At 52.6% G+C, this 21,334-nt stretch overlaps 2 protein-coding genes across 6 annotated transcripts in view; one reads left to right on the plus strand and one right to left on the minus strand.

Moving 5' to 3' along the window:
* The window catches only part of CACNB1 (calcium voltage-gated channel auxiliary subunit beta 1), a 23,807-nt gene extending 11,859 nt beyond the window's left edge, over positions 1-11,948 (minus strand). The window contains exons 1-7 of one of the 4 annotated variants that reach the window (XM_006155875.2): positions 11,803-11,948; positions 9,344-9,430; positions 6,084-6,203; positions 2,121-2,243; positions 1,446-1,582; positions 1,189-1,265; positions 674-828 (exon numbers count right to left, since the gene is read on the minus strand). In XM_006155875.2, the coding sequence (XP_006155937.1) occupies positions 674-828; positions 1,189-1,265; positions 1,446-1,582; positions 2,121-2,243; positions 6,084-6,203; positions 9,344-9,430; positions 11,803-11,886 (783 nt within the window). In that variant the 5' untranslated portion in view covers positions 11,887-11,948. Of the gene's footprint in view, positions 1-673; positions 829-1,188; positions 1,266-1,445; positions 1,583-2,120; positions 2,244-6,083; positions 6,204-9,343; positions 9,431-9,516; positions 9,760-10,479; positions 10,858-11,802 lie in introns of those variants that run through there. The other 3 variants (XM_006155874.2, XM_006155873.3, XM_027774751.1) reach the window with 3 other exon arrangements.
* Positions 11,949-16,209: 4,261 nt separating this feature from the next.
* RPL19 (ribosomal protein L19) lies at positions 16,210-21,334 on the plus strand. 2 transcript variants are annotated; one of them, XM_006155876.3, is made up of 7 exons: positions 16,266-16,284; positions 17,140-17,202; positions 17,729-17,772; positions 18,966-19,088; positions 19,681-19,801; positions 20,669-20,779; positions 21,126-21,334. In XM_006155876.3, the coding sequence occupies exons 1-7, from the start codon at positions 16,280-16,282 to the stop codon at positions 21,247-21,249; spliced, it is 591 nt and encodes a 196-aa protein (XP_006155938.1). In that variant the 5' UTR covers positions 16,266-16,279; the 3' UTR covers positions 21,250-21,334. The 2 variants fall into 2 exon arrangements, with proteins under 2 accessions (XP_006155939.1, XP_006155938.1); XM_006155877.3 differs by lacking the exon at positions 17,729-17,772 and having other exon boundaries at positions 16,210-16,284; positions 17,140-17,246.

The following is a 21,334-nucleotide window of genomic DNA, read 5'->3' on the forward strand; positions in this document are numbered from 1 at the left end:
AAGAGCGGGCAGACGAGGAGAGATAACAGGGCATGCGTGTTAGTGACAGACAGAGCCAGAGAGAGGGCACGGGACCCCACGCCAAGGGGGAGTCAGGGATGGCCCTGGAGCAGGGCTGGGAGCAGGGTTGACAGTCTAGTAGACTCACAAATATTCAGACACACCCTCCCCCCACTTTGGGTCTTGGAAAAGAGCTGGGGAGAGTGACAGCCACTAATTTGGGGCCTGTCTCCTGTCCCCAGTGCATTCCAACCTGCTCATGTTAAGAGTCCCCTTGCTGTGCAGCCAGTGGATACCCCCGTGTTTGCCCATAGTGTTAGGAAGGGCAAAGAAGAAATGCCCTCTGCTCCCTGCTTCACGAGCCAGAGTGGGAGCAAACACTAGAATATTCCACTGACAGTGAGCAGACAGGACAGGTTCCAGCACCACCAGGCCCTGCCTCTGTAGGGCGGAGCAGCCCTCCATGGGCAAGAACCACATTTCCTGGGGCACGGGCTATGCCGGATAGGATTGGTATGGAGATGCATCCACACCCCCCTTCCCTGGCCCTTAGCAGGAAGCCCTGCTGCCCGCAGAACACGCTGCCACACACCTGCATCCACCTGGCCCTCCCCCCACCGAGCAGGCCAGCAGACAGCCGCCCAGCCCTCTTGCAAGAACCAGCAAGAATTACCTTCTTAAAGAAGGGGATGCGCTTGCCGTGGGGCGGCGGGGTGGTGACACTGCTAACGCTAGTCTTGGCAGAGCCGCTCTGCTCCCCGAGCTCTGCCTCCTCCTCCTCTAGCTCTAGGGGGTCTAGCTCAAAGGCTAAGTTAGTCATTTCATTACCTGAACCGGAGAGTCAGGAGACAGGGAGGGAGGCGAGGGGGCAGAAGGGCGAGATGACGCGGAAACACAGACAGAACACAGGGATGGGGGTGGGAAAAAAGAAAGAAGAAGAGGTGAATGGAACAGGGCTGGAAGAAATGAACGGGGGGGCAGGGGATCAGGCAGAGAGATGGAGCTACTGAAGAAAAGGGAGAGGAGAGACACGACAGGCCCAGTTTCTGGGTACCCTACTCTCCACTGCGTGTGTTTGGGGGACTCAGGATTGGGGTGCCACCTACAGCAGGGGAAGGAGAGGTCAGGCAGCAGGGAGGCCACCCCATTGAAGTTCTCCCTACCCCCTGGGGTGGCAGCAGCTCTTACCACTGGCAGGGGGTGTGGGGCGGCGGGTGCCAGTCACCACGTCTCCCAGACTGGAACTGGAGTTGTCACCTGATTTGCTGTGTGGGTAGAGAGGCAAATGGAGCTTGTGAGCGAAACGGTGGGGGTGGGGGATCCTGTCAGTTCACATGCTGCACCCCCGCCCAGAGATCCTCCAGTGCCCCCAGTGACAGCCCAGGCAGGTCTGAGCCCTCAGTGCCAGGATCCACCTGGCTGCCACCCCCGCCCCAGCCGGACACCTGGAGCTGAGGCGGTTCTGGCGCAGCTTCTGTTCCTGCAGCAGGCGCAGGCTGTCCAGTTTGACGGGACTGGGGATGAAGCCCACCTCGCAGCCCTCCTTGACCAGCCGCCCAATCCACCAGTCATTGTTGTATTTCTGTGAACACGACGGGGTGGGGTGGGAGTGGAGCAACCGAGTAGGAAATTGCGGGTGCAACCCAGCGCTCACCCTCCATGGAAACCCCTCTGCACTGGCCGACCCTGCCCAGAGTGGGTGTACCCACAAAGAGCTGTGCCCCTGTGCAGCCTGAGGACAGCCCAGCTGCGAGTCCAGCATCCCTCGGGCCATGGGCTATCCCTCCGCTAGCACGTCCCTGTTCTGAGAGTCCTTCCCCACTCCCCATGCTAGAAAGGCAGCAGGAGGAAATGCTGACACCTGCAGGGCCTGGTGTGGTGCCACTCCAGCTTAAGCCGCACAACAGACCCTCCCAACAGCCTTGTGGCCTAAGCATTACCACCTCATTCCCACTGAAAAATCCCAGTGCAGAGAGGTGGAGATTTGTCTAAGGTCACAGCAGGTTCAACCCGGCTCTGCGTGGCTCAGAAGACTTTTTTCCCATTGGAGCTCTGGCTTCTCTTGGCACCCATACCCACCACCCCCTGGCCTCCCTCCTGGTGCTAAGCACTCTCCCCACCTCCTTGATGTGCAGAAAGTCCTTGGGCTCAAAGGTGATGGCCACTCCCTGCACAGGCACCTCGTCCCCTGGAGACGGGTTGTAGCCAACGTTAGTCCGCACAGCAAATGCCACCGGCTTAGTCTAGAGGGGGCACACAGAGGATGACAACCAGAGGGTTATTAAATCACAGTGTGACATTCAACTTCCTGGGGTGGGGGAACAAATACGAAGGTGTTTGCTTTGTACACTGGTCATTCAAACGCGTACTGAGGGCGGCCAGGAGGTGGTATGGCGCTTAAGGCATTGAACTTCCACAAGGCGGATCATAGTTTGGGTCCCAGATCTGGCAGCTTAAAAATCATACCTGGGGGGTGATTTTTCGCTTTCTGTCTCTCTGTCTCTCTCTGTCTGTCTGGCGAGCACATGCGCCCTATTGCAAAAACCTCTCCAAAAAAAAAAAAAAAATCATACTGGGTGTGCATGCCTGCCCAAAAACCCAGCAGAATACTAGAGGAGAAGGGATTGTGGCAAGGCCATCCCCTCTGGGGGTGACTAAAGAAAAAGCATACTCAGGGCCAGATGGTGGCATATCAGTAAGGCAGCTGGACCTACAGGGGAAAAGTCCTGGGTTCAAGTCTCAGTACTTCCCTGAACACACTGGGCATGGTATGAGGCCCTGTTGGAGAGGTTGCCTGTCTCTGTCTGTTTCTGTCGCATGGGAAAAATAAGTGAATAAACTTTAAACATATGTAGACTGGGGCAGGCGAGTGGCATGGCGGTTAAGGTGTTGTACTCCCACATGGCAGACCAGGGTTTGGGTTGAATTGCTTCCGCATTCTCCCTCTCTCTGTCTCTGTCTCTCTTTAGTCAAATTGAAGAATAATAAATAAATAAATAAATAATGCTTTTTTAAAACGTATACTGAGGGGTTGGACTGTGGTGCAGCAGTAAGATGCCATGCTCTGAGAGGTCAACCCATAGGGGAAGGTTCTGAGTGTCTGGAAACCTCCCATGGTAGGCTGGGCACACATATACCCATGATCTGTGACCTGAGAGTGGGTCAGGCCCAGCAAGGCCCTCTTGGGAGTGCTGGGTCTCGGTCTCTCTCTCTCTCTCTCTTTCTCATAGAAAAAATAAATGAGGAAACTTGAAAAAATGTATACTGTAGGGCCAGCCGGTGGCATGAAGGTGAAGGTGCCTGGATCCCACATGGACGAGTGAGTGGTTCAAGTCCTGGACCTGGTGACTTAAAAAGCACATTGTGGGGCCAAGCAGGTGGTATAGTGGTTAAGGTGCTGGATTCCAAACTGGCTGGCAATAGTTCAAGTCCTGGATGTGGCAGCTTGCACTTTCCCTTTCTCTCTCATCAAATTAAAAAATAATGAGGCCAACAAATGGTATAGCAGTTACATTACTGGACTCCCATGGCCAACCATGATCCGAGTCCCAGACCCAACAATGGCTTGAAAATCACAGCAAGCACATGTGCATGTGGGCCCAAGATCCCGAGAGGAGAATGGAGAAGGGATTGTGGCACGGCCATCCTCCCTAAGGGGTGATTTCTCACTTTCCCTCTCACTGTCTCTGTCTCTCTCCAGCGATAGCATGTGCCCTAAGGCACACAAAGCTCTATAGAAAATAATAACAAGTTAAATAAATATATTTTTTTAAATGTCAGGTGCATATGTGTGTACCCAAAATTCTGAGAGGAGAATGAAAGGGAGGAGATTACAACATTGCTATCCCCCAAGGGGTGCTTTCTCACTTTCCCTCTGTCTCTCTCTGGCAAGTGCATGCATCCTAGAGCAAGAATAATATCTTTTTTTTCGGAGAGGTTTTTGCTATAGGGTGCATGCACTCGCCAGAAAGATAGAGAGAGACAGAAAGCAAGAAATCACCCCCAGGGGGGATGGCCACGCCGCAATCCCTTCTCCTCCATTCTCCTCTCGGGATCTTGGGCATGCACACACACGTGCCCGGCGTGAGTTTAAGCCACCAGGTCTAGGACTCGGACTGCGGTCGACTACATGGGAGGCCAGCAACATAGCCATTACACTAACTGCTGGTCCCTCTAGAGGAAAATTTTAAGAAGAAATATGTACTGTAGCTCTCTCTGGGTGGAGAGGGCACTGGGGAATAATAAGTATTGATGCGGGGGAAGCCAGAATGACACTCATAAGGAACAACAATAATAATAACATTAATGACAGTAGCTACTTTTTGTTGTTTCATTCTTTAGTTTTTTTTTTTTAAGCATTATTTACGAATTTTATTCCTTGTCATCATCATTATTATTTTTTAAAGAATTACTTTGTTTTAACTTTATTTCTTTATTTTCCCAGAGAGGGACAGAGTGAGAGAGAGAGAGAGAAAGTGAGAAAGCAAGCCGCCAAGTCTGGAACTCAAACTGTAGTCGGCCATGTGGGAGTCCAGTGCCCTCAACCACCACGCCACCTCCTGCTGGCCCCATTATTATTATTATTTAATTTGACCAGAGAGAGAGGGAAAGTGGGAAAACAAGCCACCAGGTCTGGGACTTGAACCATGGTTGACCACGTGGGAGTCCAGCACCTCAACTACCATGCCACCTGCCAGCCCCTGTTCTTTAGGCAACATTAATGACAGTAGCTACTTTTTATGTTTGTTTGGTTTTTGGTTTTTGCCGTAGAGCATGTGCATTCGCTGGAGAGAGATGTAGAAGGAAAGTGAGATATCTCCCCTCCAGGAGGAATGGCCTTGTCACAATCCCTTCTCCTTATTCTCCTCTTGGAATTTTGGAAATGCACGCACATGCACCCAGGGTGATTTTCAAGCCATCAGGTCCGGAGCTCAAACTGCAGCCAGTCAAGTGGGAGTCCAGTGCTTTAGCCACTGTGCCACCTGCTGGCCCTAGCAGCCAGTCGGTGGCGTAGTGTGCCAGGTATTTAGCAGTTTAGTGTGCCAGGTATTGTTACACGTTGTACATGCACTATTTTATTTATTCATCATAGGATCCTATGCGGTTAAGTATTGGGTTGTCAGAAAAGACATGGTATATTTTTCTGTTTTTCTGTGCAAAAATGCGTCATGACTTTTCCAACGACCCAATGATATTATTGTCTTCATTTTAGTGAGTGAGAGACTAAAGTTCAGAAAAGCTAAGTGACTTGCTTAAGATCACATAGTTACTGAGAGTCAGGGTAGAGATTCCAGCCCACGAAGTTTGATTCCAGGAAGAGGTGGAAATTTCTAGCACATATCAAGCCCTGGTGTGTGAAAACAGCATGTGGCACTTAGACTGTGTAAGGAGGCAGACTGTTTTTTCCAGTTTTTCCAGAGGGCATGTACACTTGCCAAAGAGAGGCAGAGAGAAGGAACGTGAGCAGCGTTCCCTCGGGGGCCTGGTGACACCACAATCCCTTCTCTGTTTCTCCTTTCAGGATTTTGGAGACACACACATACTCAGCGTGTTTCTCAAGCTGCCAGGTCCAGGACTCGAACCACACAGTCAGCCAAATGGGATCCAGCTGCCTTAACCACACCACTGGCTGGCTCGAGGAAGCAGATATTATAGTTTTGTTCTTTTTCAAAAATATTTTTAGAGATTTTTGCTATAGAGCACGTGTGTTCAGTGGAGAGACAGAGAGACAGAAGCAAGAAGTCACCCTCCAGAGGGGATGGCCACACCACAATCCCTTCTCCATTCTCCTCTCAGGATTTTCTGCACACATGCACATGTGCCCAGCATGTGTTTTAAACCACCAGGTCCAAGACTCCAACTGTGGTCAGCCACATGGGAGTCCAGTCCTGTAGCCACTACACCTCGGGCTGGCCCCTTATAGTCCATATTGTACAGGGGAAGGACAAAGGCACGTTAAGGTTTAGGGGTAACAGCTAGGAAGCAGCCAGGCCAAGCCTCTACCCAGGCTGTCCAGTGTCACTAAGGCCTGGGGGGTGGAGAAATAAGGCCCACACAGCCCTTCCCCACCTGGGCACTCTCACCTTGGCTTTCTCAAGCTGCGCTAGCGCCTGGCGCTCCGCCTCCTTCCTTAAGGCTTCCCGGTCCTCCTCCAGAGACACGTCAGAGTCCGATGGACGGCTGGTGTAGGACTCTGCTGAGCCCTGAAAACAGAGAGGCCCAGCTCAGGGCAGTGCTATCTCCCTTAGCCCCTGGGCCTGGGGAGGCGTGGAGGCACCACCGCCATGGATACCTGGAGCCCCAGTCAGCCGGCACAATGCCTCAAAGGCTAGGAGAAGGTAGTGTTGAGTGGAAGGGGCCAGAGGCTGAGGTTTGCAGGCCCTGGGAAGAGTATGGACCTAGGAAGGGTGACAACAGCAAGTGGAGGGTTAGGCAGGTCCAAGGACAGCTGCTTGAGGCCCAGGGAGGGGTGGGAACCTGATAGGGGCACAGCCCAGGGGAACAGTGCCAGGGCCGAGTCTCCACTCCCTGCCCCTCCTTCTCTCCCCTGCTCCCGACACCCGTCGCTGTGATAGACTCAGCAGAAGCCCAGCGGCCTCCCTCCAGGGACTGCAGCCACCAGCAGTTTAAGCCTGAGTGCTGCACTGACGGCAGTGGGCAGCTTGCTCAGCATGACAAGGCCACCAAAGTTTTTGCTGTCTTCTGCTCAAAGGTGGGGGGTGGACAGGCTCCTCATTCCTCTGTTTGGTAATGCTAAAACCAGACCATCCCACTCAGAACCCCAATCGTCATGCTCTCGTAAGATGCAAGAGAACACAGGATTCTTGGGGTGGTCCAGGCAGAAGAGGCAAGTGGAGGGCGAACTCCGGAGCAGGCCTTTCCCCAGGCTAGGCCACAAGGAGAAGGAAGGCTGAGAGTCTGCGTGTGCCCAAAAGCTGGCTCTGACCACACTCACCACTCCAGAGCATAGACAACTCCTTTAGGAATGCACACACGTGTGCAAGGCATGTGACGCCTGTACAAACCTAGGAGCAGGAGTGAGCACACTCGCTCCTGTGTGCTCACACGCACTGCGAGCGTGTGCGTGTGGATGGGGGTGTGTTCTGTGGCATGTGCACGACTGAGTGCCTCCACTTGGGCACCCAGGTATCAACGTCCCTAAAGGTGGAGGCATACGAGGGCCGGAGCCCGGAGGCGATCTACACGTGACTGTGCAGAGGTGGTGCTGGATGGGGTGGGAGGTCACGTGAGGAAAGAGCAGGACTGCAGGGATGGGAAAGGGCCACCTGGTCAGGAGGGTCCACCAGCTTGGTACGGAGAGGACCTGGGAGAGAGGAGGCCAAGGCCCACCTCTCCCCAGACGTCCCTAGTATTAGCTGGCATAGCCATCCATCTCTTTCCCAGCCAAACTATGCAAACAGAGACTCGTGGGGCCGGGGTTACAAACAAAAGCTGGAGGACAGACACAAAGGAGGAGGGACTGTGAAAACCAGCTTCTCTACTGCTCTGGCCCTGCTGACGGGAACACCCCGAGTCAGGGAGACAGCTGCCCAGCCAGCCAGGAAATGGACCAGAAGACAGACTCAGAGAGAGACTGGCAGAGAGGCACTCAGTGACCCTTACACACACGCGCACACATACACATGCACACACACGACAGACACGTCAGAAATGGCAGGAGTCAGGAAACAGTGAGGAAGCAAGAAGGCTGGTGAGAAGGCTCCCCAACAGCTTTCCTAGGGGCTGCTCTTGCCACCCGCCACCCCTGCCCCATCCCCAGCTCACCACCACAAGGGTCCGGCTGGGCACCTCCATCCCGGCGCCCTTGGTGCCTGGCCCTGCTGGCCTAAGGGGTGGCCCAATCTGCCCGTTGCCCCAGGGGGCTCAGGTTACAGGCAGAGTTGCTACATGTGCAAACTGCTAGGGTATATTTAGCTCTGAGATGTGGCAAGGACTGCTCCCCCACTCCCAGCCACCTCCTGGGGGTAAGAGCTGTGGAGTCAGAGGAGGAAGAACCAGAGGCAGGGGCTGGTGGCTGACCCCCTGGGGAGACAAACACTGGAGAACCACAGCCCTTTTATGCCAAGTGGGGCAACCAAAGCCCAGCGTCCTGCTCAGCCCCGGCCCAGCCCTGCAACAGGAGGGATGAGGGAGTGACTGCAGAAAGGACTGCCTGTCTGTTTGCATACTTAGGAAAGGCTGGGTCACAGCTCCTCTTCCTGCACCTCCTAAGCCACGCAGGGGCTCGCAGGTGTTAAGCGTTGTAGGGACAGTGGCGCAGTGGTAATCCAGCATGTCTCGGTGATGCTGAGACCATGTGGGAAGGTCCTAGGTGCAAGTCGTGAGGTCTCCTGTGTCCATCGGGTGTGCAAGCGCATGCCCACAGCCACGGCTGGCTGAACTATGCGCTGCGGCATGAAAACCCTATTGGGAGTCTTTCTATCTCCTTTTCTCATAGAAGAAGGGCCTCGCTCCAGTCCACGGTCAATCTGCCTGGAAGCACTCTCTCTCCTGGCCAAGGGGGGCTCCTCCTTCTCAGGGTCCTGACTTCACCTGCCCTGCCACTTCCTCTTTAACCCACTCCTTTCCTTATCTGATCCCAAGCCCTCTTGCCTTTTTTGGGTACCAGGCTTTGTTGAGATGCTCAGTAGTCATAGTAACCACATGCCTCTGTCACCGCCTCTCCCAGAGCCTAAGATGGCCTGGGGTTTGAGAATTAGAACAGAGATGACAGCAGCGGCTTCCTGACTGAGCACAGAAGACCCCGGAAAGCTATTCTCAGCTACTCACTATTAATCGGGAGTGCTGGGTGACAGTCCTCTCTAACATCAACTACCTCCTGCCTCCACCAAGCCCCCGCATCGCACTTGCTCTCTGCTTAGCAAACAGCCCTATCAGCATGCGAGGAGGATGTTTCTCTGACCCACACCTAACCAGGGCTCCAGGGGCCCAGAGGCCCTAGCTCCTCACTTCCAAGGACCTGCCTCCACCCCACCCTGTCACAGATGCTGGGGGAGGACACAGAAGCAGACAGCCGGCAGGGGGAGTGGGTGACAGCCCAAAGCCAGCTAGAAGGAGGCAGGCCAGGCTGTCCCTGAATAAGATGACGCAGGCAGGCAGCAGGGGCTGGTGCCTGGTGCTGGGGGGAGAGGCTGGGCGGGGGCGCGGGGAGTGGGTGCAGCTGACAGTACATCCAGAAGAAGTCATGGGGTGTCAGGGTGATGGGGTGGCTCCAGGCAGGTGACAAATGACACAGGGCAGGATGCCTGGAAGCCGCAGACAGAGCTCTCCAGCGCTGGCCTCCACTAACCAGCCACCTCCCCCTCAGCCGACTCCAGGTTACCTGGCGGACAAAGCTGTTGGACGTGGTATCTGAGGACGTGCTGCCATCTGACCGTTTGAACCGCCCCTTCCTCTTGCTGTATTTGCCCTGGAGAAGCCAGGAAGGAACAAGAGAGGGATCAGAAAGGACCATTTCCAACCCTCACCCCACCAGGTCCGGCGCTACAGCCAAACCTTGGGAACACCATTCCCGGATCTGAACGGCTCCACCCCCACACCCCTGCATCTTCTTCCAGAGGTGGTACAGCCCAAGGGGAGGGAGGGTCTCCCTTCTTCGCTACCAGGGCCCGGAACACAGCCCAGGGTAGGGAACTGGGAGAACCCCAGGAGGCACACACAGAAACCCCCCAAACCAGCCCGGCAGGCTAGGAAGGGGGAGGTGCTGAAAAGCTGGAGGCTCATTAGGCAGCAAAGCTAATTAAGATGCTGGGCAGGCAGGAAGGCCTCTGGGGAAGGGAGAGGCTGCCTGCAGAGCTAGGGGGCGGAGAGAGCCCGGGAAAGTCCCCCTCCTCCCCGCCTCAGCTGGAGCAGAGGGGTCTGCGTGGGAGGGGTCCCCAGAGAGAGGGAGACTCGCCAGCCCAGGGCCAGCTTGGCCTCTTGCTGCGCCCAACTCTTCGCTTTGCTTTTGCAGAGTGGGGAGGGGGTGGCAGCTTTGAGTTCCAGGAGGCCCAAGGCTAGATTGGAGGGGCTGGGGGGTATGAAACTGTATTTGGAAAGTAAACATCCATCCCAACCATGGCCAGGCACTGTGGGGGCAGATTTTGGTCCCCACCCTGGCAGGACTTTTTCTCAGCCCCCTCTTTACAACCACAGTGGCCACGCCCCTCCCCAAGGGTGCAAGAGGGATCAAGCTTCCAGTCTCTCCCCCATCTTCAGCTGCCACTGCCTACGCCCCGTCCCCATGGCACCCACCAGGCTACGTCAATCTGCCTGCAGTCTACATGCCCCTTGGCCCCGCCCCAGGCCCAGCCCAGGACACAGCCCCACTTGTCCCTGGGGTGGGCTGGCTCAGTCTCCCTGACTCACTCCCACTTGCTTGCATGGAGTGGATACTGCCTGACCACTCAGGTAGCCACACCTTCAGGTATCGCCAGGCCCTCGGGTAAAGAGACTTTGTCTCTGCCCTCCCCAACTTACGTTCACACACTTGGCCCTGGCCCACTCCAGAATCAATCTGGGGGATGATGAAGGTTTGGACTCCAGGCCCCTGTCCCAGCCTCCATCCCAGACTTTCCCTGCCAATCTAAGTGAGTGGTGACTGGACTGAGGCTCTGGCTCCTGGGACCTGGGAACAGGAGTATGGATCATGAAGAGGAGGGCACTTGGGGACCCGTAGGGAATCTTGCCTTCCTCCCCACTTTCTCAAACCAGAGGTACATCCAAATTCTAGTTTTGAGGCTCCCTACAAGCCTATGAGGATCTCTTAGCGAGCCCCAGAGTCTCACACCACAACACCACTACTGGCTGGCCAAAGGGAGTGGCGCTCAGAGGGACAGGGGACAGCTGAAAGGAAGGCCCCAGCTGCTGCCCAGACTCCAGGGGGCCTGGGCTGGAGGTAGAAGTATTTTTAGGTCTGACTTGACCCCCCAGCCCAACATACCCATCAACCACATTATCATGGTGGTTACAGTTGCCCCAGGCTGGCCACAGTAATAAAAGAGGGACCAGCACATCCCAGAGAAATCCCCTGGCAGGACCACCCCAGACTGGGTCTGCCCATGGGAATCCACCAAGCTCAAGAATGCCCCTTTTCTGCGGTAGCCAGGGGGCATAGAAAACGTGTGGGAATGACAGTAAGGGGGCAACCCCTTCCCCAAGTAAAACAGCTTCTCCCCCTCCAGGACGGTGACTTGGCATCCACCCAACTTTCCAAACTTTGGAGGCGTTGGGGCAGGAGGGTGGAGGGTAAGCCAACGTGGTGTGGGGGGAGGGGAACTGGTCTAAGAGGAGGATGGAGCCGAAGTGGCTGGAAGGGGGACTGGCCCCTTCCCCACCCTGGAAAGCCAGTGTCTAAGGCTTCGAAGGCCGGCTGGCACCGCCCTCTGACCACCGCCTCGGCCATCTCCAGGTACCACCCCCGCCCCACCCACCCTCGCCGGGCGCCCCCGAGCGCGCTCTGCGTCGCCTGCCTTGCCTGGCTCGCTCTCTAGCCTCCTTCAACCTCCTCTTCTCAGGCCCGGATCCCTCCGTCAGTGTCCCGGCTCTCAGCCCACTGGAGCGGGTACCCGAGCAGCAGGGACCCTGACACGGGGGAGATGAGGAGGCAAGGGTGACAGGCGGCCCACCCGCGCCATCCCCGCTCCGCAACACCGCAGCCCAACTCCCGGCCAAGCGCGCATCAATCACTAAACCTGCGGATGGGGGGCGCGCAGGCACCCCTCACCCATCGCTCCAGGCAAATAGCCCCAGCAAGGACCGAGGGAACGACCCTCCTCCCTCTGCCCGGCTACCACGCCTCACCTGTGGACTGGGGTCGAAGACCTCCATGGGGATCTCCTGGGAGGGTGGGTAAGGGCCCCGGGACATGCTGGTCTTCTGGACCATGGAGAGGAGCCTTTCCTCCGGCCGCCGGCCCGGCCCAGCCGGGCGCCCTCAGCGCATGGGAGAGGCCGGCGGAGCCGAGCTCAGCGCATGGGAGAGGCCGTCGGAGCCGAGCGCAGCGCAGTGCAGCCCGCGCGCAGTCCAGCCACCCAGCCCGGCCTTCGGCCTGGCTCCGAAGGGGGCTGATCTCTGGCCTCAGACTGGCCTGGGGTGCAGGCAGCCCCCGGAGGCGGGGAGAAGTGAAGAGGGGACTGGGGTTCGAGGGTGGAGTGGAAGGCGGTTTACCGGTGAAAGCCAAGAGCGAATAGGGGGAAGCACGAATTGGCAGGGTTGGCACTGCCCCCCTTTCAGTCCCAAACGGCTCTTCCAGCACGTCTCCCCAGCCCACTCCGGCTTGGGCCACCGGAACTTCCAGATCCAGTGATCCTAGGACCGGCTTTAACTCCTTTCTCACCGGTGTGGGGCCCAGGCCCCTCCTTCTCAATCATGGCTCTGGAGGTTGCGGGCTGGAGGCTGAGGCTGGGATGGAGAGGATGTCGAAAAGGAGCTCCCAACAAAGACAGCAACGAGAAATCCCAGGGACCCGGGAGTCCTTCTGCCCTAATCAGTTGTGAGGATTCCCCACCACCACCACCACCACCACCACCACCACCACCACCACCACCTCCAGGCTCTTCTAACAGGCCGGGAGTGGGGCTGGATGATGAGGTCCCAGCTCCTTGTCATAGAAAGCAAGAGGAAGAATAGGGAGCTGAGAGTCCAGGAGACTGGCTGAAATCACATCAGGGTCTTTGGCCTAGAAATGCACCTTCTACCCACGACTTTCCCGGATACATAAAGAGAAGAGGGCTTAGGGGATTCTGGCAGATCTTGGTGCCAATCTTGGTCAGGCTGCTTCTTGTGTGGTCCTGGGAAAATGGCTACACCTCTCTGAGCCTGTTTTCCTCTCCTACAAAATGGGGTTGCTGTTTCTGTGATGTCTTTGTCACCATTATTGGGAGGATGCAGGAGCATTAAATGATGGATTTCTTGGGTGTTTGGAGATACTGTAAGGTACAATGCAGGAAAGACCACAGGACCCAGCCTCTCCCAACTCCACCCCTGCCCCTGCTCCACAGAGAGGAGAGACAAGAAACAGAGTAGAGGACTAGCAGATAACATGGTAATTGGGGTGCTGGACTCCTGCATGGCTGACTGCAGTTCGAGTCCCAGACCTGGTGGCTTGCTTCCTCACTTTCCCTCTCTTAGTGAGCATGTATGCCCTTTAGCAAATTGGAAGATAATAATAAAATTAATAATTTTTACAAAATTAGAATGGAGGTTAACTTGGGGCTAGTGGTGGTTAAGGCACTGGACTTCCACAAGGCTGACCGCGGGTCATGTTCCAGACCTGATGGCTTGCTTTCTTATCCTCTCTCTCTCTCTGGTCAAATTGAATAATAATAATAAATAAAAATTAAAAATAAATCATTTTAAAAAAATAATGGAAGTGACTTGCCCAGGTCAAGTGATCCTAAAATAGGGCCAGCTTGCTGTGTTCTTCTAAAGCACAAACTATTTATGAAATACACTGACTCTTCCTCCTTACCCTGAATTCTGTTAAGTGACAGGTCAGTCATTTGTCAATCACATTATCTTGGGGAAGGGCAGGGGCAGTGACTGAGGATGGAGCCCTTTAGTATTTACCTACAAACAGCTCAATAGCCAGGTGGCATGGTGATTGTAAGGCAGCTGGACCCCACATGGCCAACTGTGTAGTCCGGCTATGCCAGGCACATGTGCATGCGGGCCCAAAATCTTGAGAGGTGGGGCCAGCAGGTGGCATGGTGGATAAGGCACTGGACATTCCCACATAGCTGACTATGGTTTGAGTCCCAGACCTGGTGGTTTGCTTTCTCACTTTCTCTCTCTCTCTCTCTCTGGTCAAATTTAAATACATGAATGAATAAATAAAATTAAAATAACTTAATTCTTAAAAAAAAATCTTGAGCGAATAGAGGAAAAGGGATTGCAGGGCTGCCATCCCTCCTGGCAGGTGCTTTCCCACTGCTGGTCGCCATAGTACTATTTGACAGCCTAGTGCTGGGGTTAAGAGTGTAATGGGGGTACCAGCAAGTGGTGTAATGGTTATGTCGCTAGACTCCCAAATAGACAACTGCAGTTTGAGATCCTGATCCAGGGGCTTAAAACTCATTATGGGCACATGTACGTGTGTGCCGAAGTTCCAGAGAGGAGAATAGAGAAGGGATTGCAGCATGGTCATTCCTCCCCAGAGGGTCATTTCTTACCTTCTGTCTCTCATCTCTGTCTCTCCAGCAAGCATATGCACTGTATAGTAAAAAACTCTCTTAAAAACGTTATTTATTCCATTTTGTTTACCATTATTATTTTTAATCAGAACAGCGAGGGAAAGTGAGAAAGCAAGCTGTCAGGTCTGGGATTCAAACTGCAGTCAGCCACATGGGAGTTCATCACCCCACAGACCCCCTCCCTTAGAGTAAATTTTTAAAAAGAAATGTATACTGAATGGTTTATATGGTTTTCTGTATGTATTGTTAACTTTTACAGTTAAAGAAGGGGGGATTGTGGTGTGGCCCCAGCCCTGGGGAGGGGAGTGATTTCTCTCTCTCCCTGACAAGCACACACATCCTATAGCAAAAGAACTAAAACAAACAAAACCCCTGCCCTCCTGAGCAGAGTTCCCATCTGCCCCTGAGGACAAGAGAGCCTAGCATGACCAGGAAGGCAAGGGCTTGGCAATCAGGAAGATTTCCATTCTCAATCTGTCATTTCAGATGTGAAATGAGGATGACACTGTGTGGTGGGGCAGTGTAAGCTTTCTTTTCTCTTCTTTTGACCTTCTCAGGTCTGTTTAGCACACAGGAAAATTCACGTGAAAAGAGATGTGGTGATCGACTGGGACCAAACGAGCTGAAGCCAGAATGCAGCTCCAGACTTGTGGAACACTTAAATAATCTTGGTTTTCTTGCACTGCATACTCTAGAGCAAGAGAACTATGGGCTGGCTAGTTATTCATGTTTCTAGTACATTCATTCACATTTCTAGTTTATTCATTCATTTATTCAGCCAATGCATTTTTTATTTTTCTTTATTTTTTTAAAGAATTATTTTATTTAACTTTATTATTATTATCATTATTATTTTCCAGTTTGATCAGAGAGAGACAGAGAGAGAGAGGAAGTGAGAAAGCAAGCCACAAGGTCCGAGACTTGAACCGTGGTTGGCCATGTGGGAGTCCAGCGCCCCTATCCACCATGCCACCTGCCGGCCCCAGTGCATTTTTTAAAGAATTATTTTATTCAACTTTATTTATTCACTCAATTTAATTTGACCAGCGAGGGACAGAGAGAGAGTGCACGCGTGCGCAAGCCACCAGGTCCAGGACTTGAACCACGGTGAGCCTTGTGGGAGTCTAGCGCCATGCCACTAGCAGGCCCCCCAATGCATTTTTGAAATATTTTATTTAACTGTATTTATTTATTTTTAATTTGACCACTGAGGGACAGAGTGAGAAAGTGAGAAAACAAGCCGCCAGGTTCCAGACCCGAACCTCAACGGACCCTGTGGGAGCCCAGGGCCCTTAACCAACATGCCACCCTCCGGCCCCAAGCCAATGCATTTTTATTCATTCATTCATTCAGCCAAAGCAGTGTTTCCAGGCTGTGTGCTCCTACACCTACGGGTGCCTGCAGTCAAGTCTGAGCCAAAGACAAGACTGATTCCTGGCTTCAAGGAGCTTGCAAACTACAAACCTTAATTCCTGCAATTTTCACAACTGGAGAACCAAAATATTAGGGTTGGGCCCACATCAGAGATGGGGAAACTGAGGACCAAAAAATGAAGAGCCCACAGTAGCACAAAAAAACTCACGTCTTCCGGTTATCTATTCTGCGATCCGGAGGCTCCTAAGCTACGACCCTCGTCTGAAACGGGTCATTTTCTCTCTCACTTTGTTCACTATTTTCGCCCCGGCCAAAACACCTTCCTACACAGCCCTGGACACCGGGAAACCGCAGGCCGCTCCAGAGCGTACACACGGATCCCCGCCTGCGCAAGCCAACGTGACTTCCGGCCATCCGTACCACGTGACCCGGTACCTTTGCCGCGCATGCCTAGTAGGAAGTCGGGTTGTACCACTGTGCCCAACGGAAGGGGTATATTTTCTATGTTTTTAAGTTTAAAACTGATTCTTGATATTAGACTCCTATTACCTCAGGTCTTCACAGACGATATAGTGTGTTGGTATGGCAGAAGAAGGAAGACCCGGGAGGGAACATGGAGGAAAACAGAATGGAATTTGGGCTGTCCCCTTCTCAGATAATGGAAGAAGCCGGGCCCGATCGCGTTCTTTCCTTTCTGCGCTGCGGCTGCAGCCATGAGGTGAGGGCGCGCGGGCCTCTGGCCTGTGCTGATCTGGCCTGGTAGGGGATGGCGGAGCTCAGAGCCGCGGCCCCGGGTGAGGGAGATGAGAAGGGGGCAGCCCTGACGCGGCGGGTCCCAGAGCTTGGGGTGGTCCGGAGCACACCCTGCCGCGGCGCCTGGCGGGGGGTGGGGGCGGGGAGCGTGGCGGGGACTCGGGAAGGGCCGCGCCCCGCACACGGCGGCCTCTGTCCCCGCGGGGAGAGGAAAGGCAGCGGCGGGGGGGGGAAAAAAATGGGCCCCCTAATTTTGGGAGCGTAGCCGTAGCGGAGCAATCTGTGCTTTTGTGTGACGTGGGACGAGCCTCGGGTAGGCCCAGGCCCCTGACTGTCTAGGGTGAGGCGAGCCTGAGCACTCGTGTGCCCCACTCACAAGGTAGATCTCTAGGGATGGCAGAACTTCCCAGACTGGAGCATCGGTCCACCGACCTTGGTACTAGAAACACGTTGTTTACGGCTTAGTGCCAGAAGTGGCGTAAGCCCCCCACTTCATATCAGTTTTGTCCTAAGCTTCGTTTTCTGGAGGGAAAAACAGACTCAGCAGGTTAAGGAAGAGCTTGATTTTTCAAGGCTAGTCCTAGGGTGGCCTCGTGGCTCAGCCCAGGGTTTTACCAGAGATCGTGGTGGAGCGCAGTTTTATTCATGGTGTGTAGTATGGGTGGCAAAAGTCTTGGGGAAGGACGTATGTTTTGCCTTTATCGAAAAGCGTATTTACACATTTTAGCGGAGTTTTTGTTATTGTTTAAAAGACTTAGCTGCCAGATCTTGTGGGGATGTGACATCAGGAGTCTGAAAAGTGTTTTTTTGTGTGTCCCAGTATGCTCAGGCTTCAGAAGAGGCTTGCCTCTAGTGTCCTCCGCTGTGGCAAAAAGAAGGTCTGGTTGGACCCCAATGAGACCAATGAAATTGCCAATGCCAACTCCCGTGAGTACTTAATCTATGTTCTATCTTTACCCTTCCCTTGCCCTGTGTCAACAAGCATAACACAACCGTGTCGATTTTTTTACAAGCCTGAGAAGGCTCATAATCCAGAAGGCCTGTATAAAATGACAAAAATGTGGGTACATCAGAAGTTTTCTTTTCCTCCCATCTGCCCATCTGATAGAATGGAAGTAAATGGACCCACTCGGTGTTTCAGAATCACTATTTCTAGAGTCTTTAGAAAGTCGTGGAAAATGGATTTTTTTTTTAATGTTTTGCTAGAAAAAGGAAGTGAGAAATCACTCCCTAGATGGGATGGCCACTCCACAATCCATTCTTCTCGGGATTTCAGGTACACACACAAGTGGGCAGCATGGTTTTTGAGACATCACATCCAGGACTTGAACCTTAACAGCTGTCTGGTGGAATCCACCCACCTTAATCTCTATGTCTAGTGTCCTCCGCTGTGGCAAAAAGAAGGTCTGGTTGGACCCCAATGAGACCAATGAAATTGCCAATGCCAACTCCCGTGAGTACTTAATCTATGTTCTATCTTTACCCTTCCCTTGCCCTGTGTCAACAAGCATAACACAACCGTGTCGATTTTTTTACAAGCCTGAGAAGGCTCATAATCCAGAAGGCCTGTATAAAATGACAAAAATGTGGGTACATCAGAAGTTTTCTTTTCCTCCCATCTGCCCATCTGATAGAATGGAAGTAAATGGACCCACTCGGTGTTTCAGAATCACTATTTCTAGAGTCTTTAGAAAGTCGTGGAAAATGGATTTTTTTTTTAATGTTTTGCTAGAAAAAGGAAGTGAGAAATCACTCCCTAGATGGGATGGCCACTCCACAATCCATTCTTCTCGGGATTTCAGGTACACACACAAGTGGGCAGCATGGTTTTTGAGACATCACATCCAGGACTTGAACCTTAACAGCTGTCTGGTGGAATCCACCCACCTTAATCTCTATGCTACTTGCTGGCCCTCGTCTCATACTTTTGTTCTGTTTATCTGTGAACTTTTGGCAGCCCCCTCTTAACTGTTTCATAGCTTTGTGAAGGGGTAGTAAGTACTCTCTATGACAGGAATTGGGTAGCAATAGCCGAAGAGGGGACAGAATGACGAATTGGGAAAACCTGGGGCCTAAGGCTTCTGGTAGAGGCCTCTTGGCTTTGTCCATTGATGGCAGTTCAACGGATGGTAGTCCTGCAGGGAGTACCAGAACCAGCGTCCCTGTGTTAGTTTCCACATTCTATTAGGAGCGTTCTTTTGAGTATATGTAATACATTTAAAAGGTAGAAATGTTTTTGAAAAGGAAGAACTAAATATTTACACCTTCTTTTTTGAGAGAGAGAGGTTTTTGCAATAGGGCACGTGCGCTCACCAGACAGACGGAAAGCAAGAAACCACCACCACCACCACCCCCAGGGAGATGGCCATGCCGCAGTCCCTTCTCCTCCATTCTCCTCTTGGGATCTTGGGCATGCACGCACACGTGCCCAGCATGAGTTTTAAGCCACTGGATCTGGGACGCGAACTGCTGTCCACTACATGGGAGTCCAGCGACATAGCCATTACACTAACTATTGGTCCCAATATTTACACCATTTTTTTGAGGCCACTCGTCCAGAAATACGAGCAATGTCTGACCTGTCCTGTTTAGCCTGGGTTGTGGCTGGACCCCAGCTGACTGAACAGGTGCGTTGTGCTTTCCCAGGTCAGCAGATCCGGAAGCTGATCAAGGATGGGTTGATCATCCGCAAGCCTGTGACTGTCCATTCCCGGGCTCGATGCCGGAAAAACACCTTGGCCCGCCGGAAGGGCAGGCATATGGGCATAGGTGAGTGCTCTCTTCCCCCTTTCCAAAGATCTAAGAAATGGAGGTGCTGGTGCAGAACCTCTACTCTTGCACTATATTCAGGATATTTTTCTTCCTACTGTCTCCTCCTGAGCCCTTTTCTTACTCCACATTTCACATGTTTTCTGGCTGTGTGCTGATCAGAAAGTTGGCACTGGTGTTGAAATTACAGGTACACGTGGTACAAGGTGGTCATGAATGCCTGCACTGTGCCAAGGATTCCATTAGGTACTTGAAAAGGTCTAGTAAATCCTAAATCACTCTATAGTATCAGGATTTAAGGTGATGAAGGTCACATTTAGAGCTCCTGGAAGCATGCTTGTTGCCTTGCTGCATCCTTTCTCGTGAAGTGAATGGGGAGTAGTTGTAATGTGTGCTTCCTTTAGAAAGTGGAGTAAATGAAAACTTAAGTCATTGGAGTACCATCTGTAAAATGGAAGTAAAGAGACTGAAAATGAGGTGGTAAGGATGAAGTGTGAGGTAGGGGCTTGTCACCTGGCTCCAATTAGTGACAGGGAACATGTGCAGCAGAGTGTCTGGGTAGTGTCTGGTTCCTAGCTTGTCTTCCCCACAGGTAAGCGAAAGGGTACGGCCAATGCTAGAATGCCAGAGAAGGTCACCTGGATGAGGAGAATGAGGATCCTGCGCCGGCTGCTCAGAAGATACCGGGAGTCTAAGAAGATTGACCGCCACATGTAAGCACCCTGGCTTAGGCTCATGACCCATTTGCTGATTTGATGGCTCGTTCTTTGTTTTTGCTTGTTCTTTTCACAGAGCTCTGTCTCATTGGCATTAGGTAGGAACCTTATTTATTTATTTTATTTTATTTTAATTTGACCAGAGAGACACACACAGATGGGGTGGGTGAGAAAGCAAGAGCAAGCTCCCACGTTTGTGACTTGAACCATATGGTCATATGGGAGTGTCCAGTGCCTTAACTGTCAAGCCGTTTGCGAGTCCCCATCTTAAAATTTTCTCTCGGGACCTGCAAGTGGTGCGATGGGTAAGGCGCTGGACACTCCCACATGGCTGACTATGGTTCGAGTCCCAGATCTAGTGCCTTGGTTTCTCACTTTTCTCTTTCTCTCTGTCTCTGTCTGTTTCTGGTCAGATTAAAATAAAATAAATGAGGGACCAGCAGATGGCATGGTGGTTAAGGGTGCTGGACTCCCACATGGCCAACCATGGTTCAAGTCCCAAATCTGGTGGCTTGCTTTCTCACTTCTCTCTATCTCTCTATCTCTCTCTGTCACTCTCTGGTCAAATTAAAATAAATAAATAAATAAATAAATCATTCTTTAAAAAAAAAACCTTTAAAATAAATAAGTAAAATTAAATAATCCTTAAAACTTTTATTTTTTGTGTAGCCCAAAATTTTATTTGCCAGGCAAATTCTCTTGTCTGGGAGCTGCACACAGTCTTAATTTGGGGAAAGTAGGCCTTGCAGCAGTAGGAGAGAGGAAGGAAACATACAAGCTTAACAACCTCAGGTAGAAAAGAGCAGTCCTTGGGGCTGACCTCACCTCATCGCTGACCAGAACCTCTGCTCTTGCACCGTGCAGGTATCACAGCCTGTACCTGAAGGTGAAGGGGAATGTGTTCAAGAACAAGCGGATTCTCATGGAGCACATCCACAAGCTGAAGGCAGACAAGGCCCGCAAGAAGCTCCTAGCGTAAGTTTCCTGAAATGAGCCTTATTGTAGAGGCGGGCTCTTTGAACTTTATTGTAGATCCTCTCCTACGGTGTGTACCATGCGCTGGTACCTGAACCTCAGCACAAGGAGGGCAAGTGCTGCTCTCGGCCGGGGACACAGGGTTCTGATAGTGGCATGTGCTCCTCTCCTGCACACACCCACCGTCTGCCACTGTCAGGTAGGGACTGGAGGTTAGGTGAGCTTTTGGTGGCCACAGCAACTCATGTCCTTCGAGCTAAGGTCAAAGGGAGAAGCCTAGAGGGTATGTTTTCTACCACCTCCCCAGTAGCACATCTCCTCAAACCGTCCATTCTCTTCCTCACAGAGACCAGGCTGAGGCCCGCAGGTCTAAGACCAAGGAAGCACGCAAGCGCCGTGAGGAGCGCCTCCAGGCCAAGAAGGAAGAGATCATCAAGACTCTGTCCAAGGAGGAAGAGACCAAGAAATAAAGCTCCCCGTCTCTTGTCTGTACATAGTGGCATTGGCAGTTCCACAGATCACCGCTTAAATAAAATAAGCCTTTATCTGCTTTTA

Source organism: Tupaia chinensis, unplaced genomic scaffold, assembly GCF_000334495.1.
Source record: "Tupaia chinensis unplaced genomic scaffold, TupChi_1.0 Scaffold000477_1, whole genome shotgun sequence".
In the NCBI taxonomy this organism is placed as follows: domain Eukaryota; kingdom Metazoa; phylum Chordata; class Mammalia; order Scandentia; family Tupaiidae; genus Tupaia; species Tupaia belangeri.